Source organism: Peromyscus leucopus, chromosome 7 (assembly GCF_004664715.2).
Source record: "Peromyscus leucopus breed LL Stock chromosome 7, UCI_PerLeu_2.1, whole genome shotgun sequence".
Taxonomy (NCBI): domain Eukaryota; kingdom Metazoa; phylum Chordata; class Mammalia; order Rodentia; family Cricetidae; genus Peromyscus; species Peromyscus leucopus.
In genome coordinates this window covers 83,097,128-83,109,626 of record NC_051069.1, presented here as the reverse complement: position 1 = coordinate 83,109,626, position 12,499 = coordinate 83,097,128, and the positions used below count along the sequence as shown (strand labels likewise).

General features: G+C 40.8%; 1 protein-coding gene across 1 annotated transcript in view; it reads right to left on the bottom strand.

Annotated features, from left to right (window-relative positions):
* The window catches only part of Slc9a9 (solute carrier family 9 member A9), a 551,705-nt gene that overhangs the window by 502,976 nt on the left and 36,230 nt on the right, over positions 1 to 12,499 (bottom strand). Inside the window, exons 3-4 of the mRNA XM_028865996.2 lie at positions 5,196 to 5,273; positions 3,661 to 3,737 (exon numbers count right to left, since the gene is read on the bottom strand). Of these exons, the coding sequence (XP_028721829.1) occupies positions 3,661 to 3,737; positions 5,196 to 5,273 (155 nt within the window). The remainder of the gene's footprint in view (positions 1 to 3,660; positions 3,738 to 5,195; positions 5,274 to 12,499) is intronic.

Sequence of the window (12,499 nt, the reverse complement as noted above, 5' to 3'; positions counted from 1 at the left end):
ACATTCCTGGTATTGTGCAGTTGGTTGAAATTCTCCATTAACAGAAAAACTAAAGAGAATACCAGTCCCATGCTCTTATAAAAGTATCTTGGGCCAGCAAGATGGCTCAGTCAATAAAAGTACTCTCCATCAAGCCAAAAAAAAAAAAAAATCTCAGTTAGATCCCCGAAAGTCACATAGTGGAAGAAGAGACTGATGGATAGCTACATATTATCCTCCGAGGCCCATGAGTGCCATGGTATGTGGGAGTCTACACACACACACACACACACACAGTTTAAATGAAGTTATACCACCTGGGGTGATAATGTTCTCCTCCAAGACTACCTAACAAAAATAATCATAGTCCCAGGTGTGAGAAAATTCCTTTTGAGTTATTGGCCAAGGGACTCCAAGAGACAACCCATAAACAACATAGGCATTACACTGTATTTTCATTGCCTCCCAGAATTTGAAGGTAAGTCCCTATTACTGAAGACTCCACATACTTCAGACATGGGACTTAAATGATTCTGCTGGATCTGACATGGAAGCCTTCTTCCTAAGGATTAGTTCTCATAGTACCAGAAGGTGCCATGGAAGATGACAAGGGACAAGAGAAATCAATAGACCCAACTAGCTGTAAAGCCTTGATCCACAACAATGACCAGGATGGTAAGATATTCCAAGGGTGCAATAGTGGCACTTATATCTTGGGGGTAACCAACAACTTTCTTATTGTACTTCAGGCACTAGAAACCTAGCTGACTAGGCATGACTGGTGACGTCATGGTCATCAAAGGAGAAGCTACTCCTCTTTCTTACACCACGTTCCTAAACCAGTGTAACTTCTAACTGCATTCTACATACTTAGCCTTCCACCCACAGATAAGCGTAGCTCCCATTCCTCATCAAAGAAGCTTCTTCTTCTTTTTTTTTTTTTTATAGCAGATAGAGATCATTACAGAAGTCCACAACTTGTCAAAATGCAGAGAACAGCCAACTGTGGGATGCGCAGGCCTGACAGATAAATCAACAACATGACTCGTACACTTGAGGCTCAGGGAAGTTTGTAGACTATGGGGTGGAAAGATCGTGAGAACCAGAGGACTAGGACATCCACTGTTGGGTCTTATGATGAGAAGCCACATCCATAAAATCTCAAACATATGGTCACTTAAATAAGCCCTACACAATGACAACACCAGTTAACACATCAACACGAATGGGGGAATCTCACAGGCTGCACCTCTAGGTGAAGAGCTACAGGCAATTAATGGCTCTTACTAGAAAGAAAATCAGTCTTCTCCATGGCCCTGATAGGTTAATCCCCAGTGGTCAGTACTACACACATATGCAATGAGCAACATTAAATGGACTCAGCAGGATGTATCTATCTATTCATCTGTACATATATGAAACAATAAAGGAGAACACGTCATGAGCTTGAGAGAGAGACAGGGAACACAGGAGGAGCTGGAATGAGGAGAGAGTTATAAAAGATATAAGTACAGTACTCATGTATAAAATCTCAAAAAAAAAAAAAATGAAAAGAAAGCAGCCTGCAAGATTTTGTGACTCCTATTATGTACAGTGTAAACAAAGAACATAGTTCTGAAGATTTTCCCAGAACGACACTTTTCCTCAAATCACCATTTAAATTTCTGGTTATACACATAACATCCATTAGAAGAAGCTAAATACAGTGAGACAAACCTTGAATTTTAGCCCTTTGGGAGGCTGGAGGATTGCAACAAGTTTGAGGCCAGGCTTTTCTACAAATCTGATTCCAGGCTAACCTTGGCTAGCCTGAACTACACAGTAATGCTTCTCCCCACAAAAAAAAATCCATTCCTAGTTGCAGTAAGTGAAAAGCACCATGTCCCTTAAACTGAAATAGTCTGGAAAAAGCTATTTCATGCACATCATGTATGGTACCTTTTACTTTTTTAAAGACTATTTCAGATCTAAGAAAGAAGAGAGATTTTTAAGAAATAAAAGTATAAAATATAAATATATGTAAATATACTTAAAATTAGATGTATAAAGGAAACAGGATATTAATGAAAACTAATTACACTATAATTAAGTGCTGTCTAGTCATCTTGAAACTTTGTCCATTAAAAAATTCAGATCCTCATGATACAAAACTGCTAAAATTGATGTTTGCTATCAATCAACAAATACATGTCAGGAGGCCATAGATCTCAGAACCCTCTGTGAGCTTGGTGCGGTGTGTAGGGGTATAGGGAAGTCAAGAGCACACTCTACTGGGTCAAAGCTGAGGTTTTGATTTCTGTCTTGACCATGGCCTGTTTCTCACTGATGATAACACTGGCCTAATCAGTTAGTCTTTCAAGATGCTTCCTCTTCAGACTGAGCAGGTTTAATGACATAGATCTTTAAGGCCCTTACCAGTTTCAAAATTTACATATCGAGCTCCTGCATACACGCACAGGTCATGAAGGCCTCCCAAAACAGCTTGGTGAAGGACCAGGCATGCTGTATTTGTCAGGTCACAGGCAGTTTAATGACCACTCAAGAGTCTAGATGTGATGAGTGTTCACTCCTGCAAGCTTCCACTTTTAGGAACTAGCTGCTTCACCAGAGCACCCATGCCACACATGTTCACAGACTATATAGTTCAGTTGTTCTAACATTGACTAAACAAGTGTTCAGTACAGACTCCTCCTGCTGTCAGGTTTGTGAGCCCTGACACCACCTCAGCTTTGTCTGGCACACACTGAACACCTCCTAAGAGAAGGGCTGGAGGCGTAACTGGTGTGTACTCTCAGCATCACTTTCTTGGTTAGAGTGAGGATAGCTGCAGGCAGTAAAGAAGAAAATCATAAGTAGAGCTTGTGTGTCTCACAGTTTAAGACAGATGCATCACCACAGTCACAGCAGTGAAGCATCTTTCTGCAGTGGGGCTTTCATGTCCTGGTAGACTGGACAAATGCCACCCTATTGGGATCTTCTTTTGCTTTATGGTGAGCTGTGTGCCTGAGTTGCTGCAGTTAGACATTGGACCACTGGCATAACCAATAAATATTATTTAGAAAAAAAAAAAAAGACGTTCACATTCTACAGTGCCACCCCAGCCATATACAATTCTGCTGATATTTGAAGCTCTCTGTTTCAAACTCCTTGCTTATAAATTTCCCTTTAGAAGAAAACTCTTGGCATATGTTACTGTCATATTTCTGTCAAGTATAGGTAAGGCCCTACAAAGATGATGGAAAAAATGAATTGAGACCATATACATCACTCAAGCTAAATAAGAATGTGATTGGCTTTGCATAACTCAGGCCAAGTGGTCCACATACCTAAATCAGAAGCACAAACTCACAGAGAAAATCCAGCCACCCAGCAGCAGTTTGCTTTGTTCTGAATCTTTATGTTTGTCAGAAGATATAGAAATGTCGGACCAGGGCTGGAAAAAAATCTATGAAGAAGTGACATCCTGGGACTGGGGGTGTCTGGCACTCAGTGGCAGGAGGCTTGCCTAACATGCTGGATCCCCAGCATGGTAATGCAACAAAACACCTAAAACACAAATGGAGTGAAACAAACCCAAACTTAATGCTCTTGGTTCAAGAAGCAGGAGTTCACGAATCCGAGATCCCATCTCACATTGCTGCCCTCCATCACCCCAGAGCTCAGGCTCTGAATGTCACTTACCCTATGACCACACAGGAGATGGCTGTTCCCAAGAAGGCATATGTTAAAATGGATCCCAAGTTTTGAAAAAAGTGTCTCTGGGTAGAAACAGAAAACATTTCATAGAGTACATCTGCATTTCTTACTGAAACAGGAAATAAGAATAAGCCAAGCCACTCACAGCCTTCCCCTCTCTCATTATTTAAGCAAATCTTCTTGGGGCCTCATTCTTGGATCCACTTCCCTTGGGTATGAAGCTTAGTAAGTGATTTCTCCACAACAAATAAGGAGAAGAGAAAAGCAGTGAAAAAATCTGGATGATGATGCCAAGGGAAAGATAACCCACAGAACCGCCTAGACCCCAGAAGAGGGAACAGGCTGGGCATGAGTGGTCAGGGCTCTGGGACAAATACTTAACCAAGACACAGTTGTCAAGAAGGGTTTTGTAGACATAACACCTTTAACTTTTAAAACCTCATTCTAAATGGCATCTGGCTTTCATAGAATATTCTGAGTTCTCCCTACACATCTTCTGAATGTGATGCAATCAAACATTAAAATCTAACTAAACAAACACTTTATGACTCAAATATGAAATGATGCCTAGTACTGAGGTAGGGTATGAGGAAGGATGACCTGCAAAAATCTAACCTGAATCCTTTCAAGTGCTTGCTTGGGAACATTCCCTTCCAGGTTTTTAGTGAGAGCCGAACAGCCAGCATTGACAGCAAGAGGGAGCCTGGAGTCCACAAAACACAACAACAACAACAAAACCCTCCATGTCTGCAATGAAGAAGCTCCCTGGCTGCTGGGTATGACAAGCTAAAGGGAGGCAGAGGAGAGCCCTGGAAGTCTCCAAGGTGCTGCTAGGCAGCACAAGAGAGGCATGTTCCCTCTGCCCTGCTTTGTGGCACATCACTAACCACCTAAGTGAATTACTAACCTGTGACATGGACAGTCGGCCTGTACCCAAGAACTGCCAGGCATGAGCTCAAAGATGGAAAACTGTGTTTCTCTCTGTGAACAACCACGTTCTTCCTGACTTTGCTCAGTGGTGATAAACCAGTGTGAGCTAGCATGTGAGTGCTTAGTACACAGTCATCTAGGATAACACTTTCAATGGCCAAATCACACAGTTCGCATATGTCATTTACAGATCTCCTAGAGGGCCACACTAAACTTTCAAAAGGTGAAATGGAGTTTTTTAATGTTTTGTTTAACACAGTATATTCTTAATGCTATAGTTTCTTTACAAAAATCAGTATAAAACACTATTGAGATGATTTACATTCTTCTTTAGAATGCTAAGATTTTAATATCTAGTGTACATGTTGCATTTACAGTGTATCTCACTTTTAGACAAGCCACAGAGTTCACTAGCTATGTGTGGTTTAATAGATTAAAAGAATTCCAAGAATGTCAGGGTTAAACATTTATTGCATGTTCTACACAGTGCTGTTCTTACTGAATTGGAAATCCCATAAAATATAACTACCTCTCATTAGTGTTGGCAAAATTTCTACTTAATGATAAAAGATGGGGACACTTAGGTTTACCTTTTTCAGACTGTATCCTGCATGAAATATAATGGGAGGCAGTAAAACATTGAAGAAGATTTCTGGGTCAAATGTCATCTGCCAAAAAAAGACAAAAGTCAAGTTAGACATGTGTTTACAAAACAGGTATAGGACTGTTACAAAGGTTGTATGAGGGTTATATTGGTATGCTATTAAATTAGCAAAGATAAAAATAAGAAAAAATAAGAGAAAGTACAAAATTAGAAATTTATAAGTACACTATCACGTAAAATAATATTTAAATCTAAAATGTAGATTTTTTTTAGCCTGTTGCTAATAATAACAGCCAACAAAAATATCTCAATGAAATCTCTCTAGGAAAGAAAGCTTTTTCTTTTAACTTGATTAGTCATTCCTAATTTATTTTATTATTCTAGTTTTCACTATATAGTCCAGAATGGCCTTGAATTCACAACCCTCCTACCTCAGTCTCTCCAGTACTGGGAGGCATCACCATGCACAGCTCATTCTTCATAGTTCAAGTGTTTTTAATTATGTTTCACTTTTTTTTTTCTTGGTCAAAAAAATCTCATGTTCAAGTTCTTAGCTGTTGATAAAAATTTAAAGTGTTTCCCAAATAAAAGATATTTAGAGAGACTTGGTCTTCAATTTCTCTATTTTATCCTCCTCCAAAGTTTAAAATATATTTCCAAGCTGAGGAAAACACTTTTGAAAATGAAGATGCATTTTCTAGCATTTATACATGGCTTTTTACTTGTGTTAAAATAAACTTAGCCAAAAAATGTATGAACTGATGTGAAGTATAATGAAATGAGATGTGAGAATTCTTGAATCCAGTATCTGCTGTACACTTGACAATTTGCAAAGAGCTCATTTGATTTCTAAAGCCATCTTACACTAATCCTCATCTTCATCTCTCTCATATATATATATATATATATATATATATATATATATATATATATACATAATATATAATCATGCACACATCCACACTCACACACTCACATACACCACTCATTTTATCCCTGGGACCCACCCACCATTAGGATGCTCATCCAAATCCCTAGATGCATAGGTTTCACACTCTAATTTGCAATCTTCCTCTTGTTGCCTTTCTCTGCATTCCTCTCTGAAGCAGATCCCAGAAGTGGCTTTGCTGTGGATCTGCCCAACCTCTCCACCCATACTGCCTCTTCTCTATGTGCTCATAGCCCTTGGCCCCTCCTGGTAGTCTGGTTTTTTTGACATACACTGAGTGACGACTGACTTGCTCTGTTTTCTACATTAACTACAGGATCACAATGATGCCTTATCAATTCAGTCCCACCTTGATCCCTCCCTGTGCCTAGACCATGGCTCAATATATATTTACTCAATTGAAAAGACAAGAGAATTACCTTTGGGAGTCAAACCTGTTAAAAGGGAATGACACACTTGGCCTCACCACAGGTGAGGAACAGTAAGTGAACATTCAGAAGAACCTCTCTAGGACTTGGTGGCTTTCCTCTTAGGACAGCGAGGACACTGTCAGACGTTCTCTTCTCCCTTCTCCATGCTCAGTTTCAACTCTGCTCATCTAATTAATATTTAGGGAGGGAAGGTGGAATAAGTAGGAGCTGCTAACTAAGCTTGGTTAATTCTATATCCATTGATTCTATACCTCTCTGTACCAGTGAGCATCTAGGCAGGTCATCAATACTGTTGACTTCCACTAGAGGCCTATGGTACATTGTCCTGGTTAGGGTTATCATTGTTGTAATGAAATGCCATGACTAAAGCAACTTGGGGTGGAGGTGGCTTATTTGGCTTACACTGTCCAGAAGGAGGTCAGGACAGGAATTCAAACACGGCAAGAACCTGGAGGCAAGAGCTGATTCAGAAACTATGGAAGGGGACTACTCACTGGCTTGCTCCTCATGGCTTGTTCAGTCTGCTTTCTTATAGAACCCAGAACCACCAGTCCAGGGATGACACCACCCACAATGGGCTGTGCCTTCCCCCACCAATCACTAATTAAGAAAATGCCCTACAGGTTTGCCTACAGCCTACAATCTTATGGAAACATTTTCTTAATTGAGGTTCCCTTCTCTCTGATGACTTTAGCTTGTGTCAAGTTGACATAAAACTACTCAGCATATACATCCTCGGTTTTCTGCCTGAACCCCATGGCCTTGTTCTTATGGTATTTTGCTCCACTAGCTCCCTCAACATCAGTTTACCACAGTTCATGAGAACTGTGATGTGATAGTTCAGCTTATCTTTCTACACCAAGTCTAGGGGGCACTGGGGAATTTAGATGGTCATAGATTGGCTGTTTTTGAGTAGGTGACAATTCCTGAGCCCATCAGCTTTAGGTCTTGGATCCACACAAGCCCTCCCTTCAGCAGGGATAAGGGTCATGGCCTGGTTTTTAGCCTAGCTTGCTGTGTGCATCTACTTCGGAGTGTTTTACATGTTCTACAGACAGAGAATGGGAGACTAACAGCTGCTTCCTGCCCAGCTGTGTCCTTAGACACACCCTCCTGGTTGTCTATCTCAGTCACCATTTCACCCGTGTAATTCCAGTTTCTAAAAAACAGGAAAACATCTTCAGCTAAGAGTATATCCTTATTTGCTTCTCTACATCATACATAGTTTACTCCCTGATAAAGGTTTAATACATTTTTTTTCAGTTTTTTGACAGATTGAAGAATACCTGGAGGCTTCTAGCAAGATAATAGTTCTCATCTCTCTCACTCTTGGGCTATCAAAACTCACAGTACTACACAACTACCAGGCAGTAACTGACCAATCACCTTAGAAATTGAAGAAGGCCAACACAGAGAAATAATGGAAGGCATGTCTTCTTGGCAGCTGCTATTCATTCCCAGGGACACTGTAGTATACTCTGGCTGACATTTTATTGAGCGCCCACAGAAAAATGGAGACGGCAACTTTGCATTGCTATAACTCATCACTCTGCCATCCATTCTGAGAGGTGTACTAGGCCCTAGTGTAGACAGATTTTTCTTTGGGCTGCGAGCTCACAAAAAAAAAAAAAAAAAAAAAAAAAAAAAAAAGACACAGACTGCTGTGGGATGGTCTGTATGTCAAATCTGTTGCTCTGATTGGTCAATAAATAAAACACTGATTGGCCAGTGGCCAGGCAGGAGGAAGTATAGGCCGGACAAGGAGGAGAAGAATTCTGGGAAGTGGAAGGCTGGGTGAGAGAAACTGCCAGCCACCGCCATGACAAGCAGCATGTGAAGACTCCGGTAAGCCACAAGCCACGTGGCAAGGTATATATTTATAGAAATGGATTAATTTAAGATATAAGAACAGTTAGCAAGAAGCCTGCCACAGCCATACAGTTTGTAAGCAATATAAGTCTCTGTGTTTACTTGGTTGGGTCTGAGCGGCTGTGGGACTGGCGGGTGACAAAGATTTGTCCTGACTGTGGGCAAAGCAGGAAAACTCTAGCTACCCAGACTTATTATTAATTATAAAAGTTCACCCTATAACTTAGGTTTATTCCACTAGCTCTTATAACTTAGATTAATCCATCTCTATTCACCTACGTTCTAATACATTGTTCGGTTACCTTTACTCTGTACCACCCATCCTGCTTCCTCCAGGTCTGGCTGGTGACTCTGCCTTTCTTCCTCTATGAGTCTTCTCTGTCCCCAGAAGTCTCGACTAACTTCTTCCTGTCTAGCTAGTTTATTAAACCAATAACAGTGCTCTTTATTAAACCAATCACAGTGACACTTCTTCACACAGTTTAAAGGAATGTTCTGCAACACCCTTGAGACAAAATGCCAAACCCATTTCACAGATGAGGAAATGGGGGCTTCAAGACTTTGAGATGTTTTAGCTTGTCTCGGTCAAGCAGCTAGAATTCTAGGTGTAGGTTTCTGTCCCCAAGGCCTTTTTGTCTCTATCATCCTCCACACACTGCATGCTAAAAACTTTACCTTCTGACATCATAAATTAGATTTTTCTCTGCCCAGAGTCATCTGAGGGGACTTGGTCATCAGAATTATAAATAAAAGGTGCTGATCACTGACTGCAGGACTTGAGACAGTTCTCAGCTTTACTGTTGTAGAATGAGTGATTACTGTTTAATTGGAAGATTGATTTGTCTGCACACATCTAAAAGACCTTTTTGCAGTCCTGTACTAGACACCAGAGGCAGGATGACTTAAGACCTATACTCTAGAGCAGTAGTTCTCAACCTGTGGGCCATGACGCCCCTTGGGGGGGAGGGTTACATATCAGGTATCCTGCATGTCAGATATTTACATTATGATTCATTACAGTAGCAAAATTACAGTTATGAAGTAGAAATGAAAAAAAATTTATGGTTGGGGTCAGCACAACATGAGGAACTGTAATAAAGGGTCACAGCATTAGGAGAGTTGAGAACCACTGCTCTAGACAGTCTCTGCTCGGTGTGAAAGCAGACAAAATTAACTGATCAATTCCCTGGTAGTTAAACTGACCAACACCCTTTCCAAGGGACAGAGAGCTTTGTGAAGAAAATGATTCAGGCTGTAATGCTCAGCAGGCCCTCCTGAGGGCTCCTTGAAGAAGTAACATTCAAGCTGATATGAAAAAAAACATAAAAAAAACCACCAAAAGAACAAAGAGAAACCTAGACAAAGAGAATAGCACTTGCAGAGATCTGAGGCAGGGAGCAGAATGCCAAGGCTGGAGTGGCGAGGCCAGGCAAGCCAGGTGGGAGTGTGCCCGAGAAGACCAAAAAAATGCGAGGTGACACTTACGGGAATCTGGATAGAAACAATCCCAGGAGAAAGCTGGAGCACAGATGAGACAGATCTGACCTCACGCTTTAGGACAGTGGCTCTCAACCTTCCTAATGCTGTGACCCTTTAAAACAGTCCCTCGTGTTGTGGGACTGTTTTACCCGACCATTAAATTATTTTGTTGCTATTTCATAGCTGTCATTTTTCTACTGATAGGAGTAGTGATGTAAATATGGAACATGCAACTCCTGTGAAAAGGTCGTTTGACCCTCAAAGGGGCTGCAACTCTCAAGTTGAGAACCGCTGCTTTAAAAGATGCAGTGGCGACAGGTGCAGAATCCAAGCCTGGTGCTGGGGGAAAAGCGCATCTTCTGGGGGTGCTGGGAAGCAGAAGGGACAGTTGACAAACAGGTGGTAAGGAAGACAGGAAAGGAAGAATTACTTCTGGGACTCTGCACTTTAGGAACAGAGCAGAGAGAGAGAGAGAGAGAGAGAGAGAGAGAGAGAGAGAGAGAGAGAGAGAGAATATCTCACACGATGTGAACACAGTTAAACTCATCATCTTGTTTTGTACATTGCCTCACTCAAAAAAAAGTCGCTCTGAAGGCAGCAATCTCCACAAAGAGTAAAGTTGGTGATGTTCACCCAATGTGTAAAGCAAACTACCCATTATTTTCAAAAAAAGTTAGGCTAAGTCTACCAGGGTTTGTGGTTTGTAATTTATTCTTGGTTCTTAAGACATCTTCCCTTTGCTTTATAAATTCTGTAATAGATTCTACAACATTAATCTTATAATTTCATTTATTAGTTTCCAAACTTCTGGCTTTTAATATATTAAAATCAAGGCAGTAAGTCAAAGGGCCCCATTTCAACTCTAAGCCCTTCATGATCTAGGTTACCTAGGATTGTTTTAAGAGTGTGGACCCAAAGAGCCATGCTGCCTAGGTCCAAACCCCATCTCCTTGGCCTGGGTGGCTGTTCACCCTTCTGGTGCCTTGATTTCTTTACTGTACAACAAATAATAATATGTTATGTACAGATAAGGTTGTTAGAATGATTAAGTGATGTCATCTTTAAGCCCTACACCATTACCTGGTACCTAGTTAGCAGTTTGTAAGTGTTCATTACTAATATAAAATTAAAAAAAAAAAATCTATGACTAAGTATTTTCAAGTAATGGGCCTGTAAGAAGGCTCAGTGGGTGTCTGAGTGTCAAGTTACCATGACCAAAAAGCAATTTGAGGAGGAAAAAATATTTGGCTTATACTTCTACATCACTGTTCATCACCGAAGGAAGTCCGAACAGGAACTCAAACAGGGCAGGAACTTTGAGGCAGGAACTGTGGAGAAGCCATGGAGGGGAGCTGCTTACTGGCTTGCTCCTCGTGGCTTGCTCAGCCTGCTTTCTTATAGAGCTTAGGACCACTAGCTCAGGAAGAGCACCACCCACAATGGGCTGGGTCCTCTGCCATCAATCATTAATTTTAAAAAATGCTCTAATAGCCTGATCTTATGGAAGCAGTTTCTTAATTGAGGTTCTGTCCTCTCGGATAACTTTAACTTGTGTTGAGTTGTCATAAAACTATCTGGCACAGTGAGTAAAGGTATTTTTGGCAAAGCCTGATGATCGGAGTTCAATATTTGGGATGCATATGGTATAAGGAGAAAACCAACTCCCACAGCTGGCCCTTGATTTCCACTTGTGTGCTGTATCATATGTACACACACATATACACTAAATAAATAAATGTAGTAGCAAATATAATTACAAATACAAAATATAAAAATTTTATAAATATATTTATATTGTATTTGTATAATATATTTCATATAAGATACATATACAATCATATTTATGATTTAAATATTAAAAGTATAAAAACAAATAACAAATATAATTACATTTCTCCCTTCCCTTTTCTCCTTCCAAAGCCTCCCATATATGGGAGTATATTCCACCCTGCTTGCTTTCAAGTTCATGGCCTATTTTTCATTAATTGTTATTGTATGCGTGTGTATATATATATATATGTACATATATATTCCTAAATATAACCTGCTCAGTCTGTATATTGTTACTTATATGTATGTTTTCAGGGCTGACCATTTGCTACCAGATAAGCAGGTATGTCTTCCCTGGGGAAGACTATTTCTATCAACCCCCCCCCCCCACACACACACCCAAGGGAAAAAAAAAAACCACCAAAGATCTCCTCTATTTTCAGGATCTCCTGACCATTCCACACCTGTGTAGAAATGTGGGTAGAGATTTTAATGCTCTCTCTAGGTTGACTCTCCCTGAGATGGTCAGCTACACCACCATTGCTCTAGATCTGCGGGGCAGCTGTGAGTGTTCCAAAGCAGAGGAGCATCGGTGAAGCTGGAGGGGTGAGCATACAGCTGTGAACATCTGGAAGGTGGAAGCGCGGTGGCACGAACTCCTCACAGGAAAACCGTTGCCTTTGCAGCTTTCCTGCAGAAATCGGGCGGAATGCCGAAGCAGAACTTTTCAATAATCCGACCAGCCCGGTCCCTGCACGAGGGTTAACCCGCACGCGAGCTGGTGGAGCACAG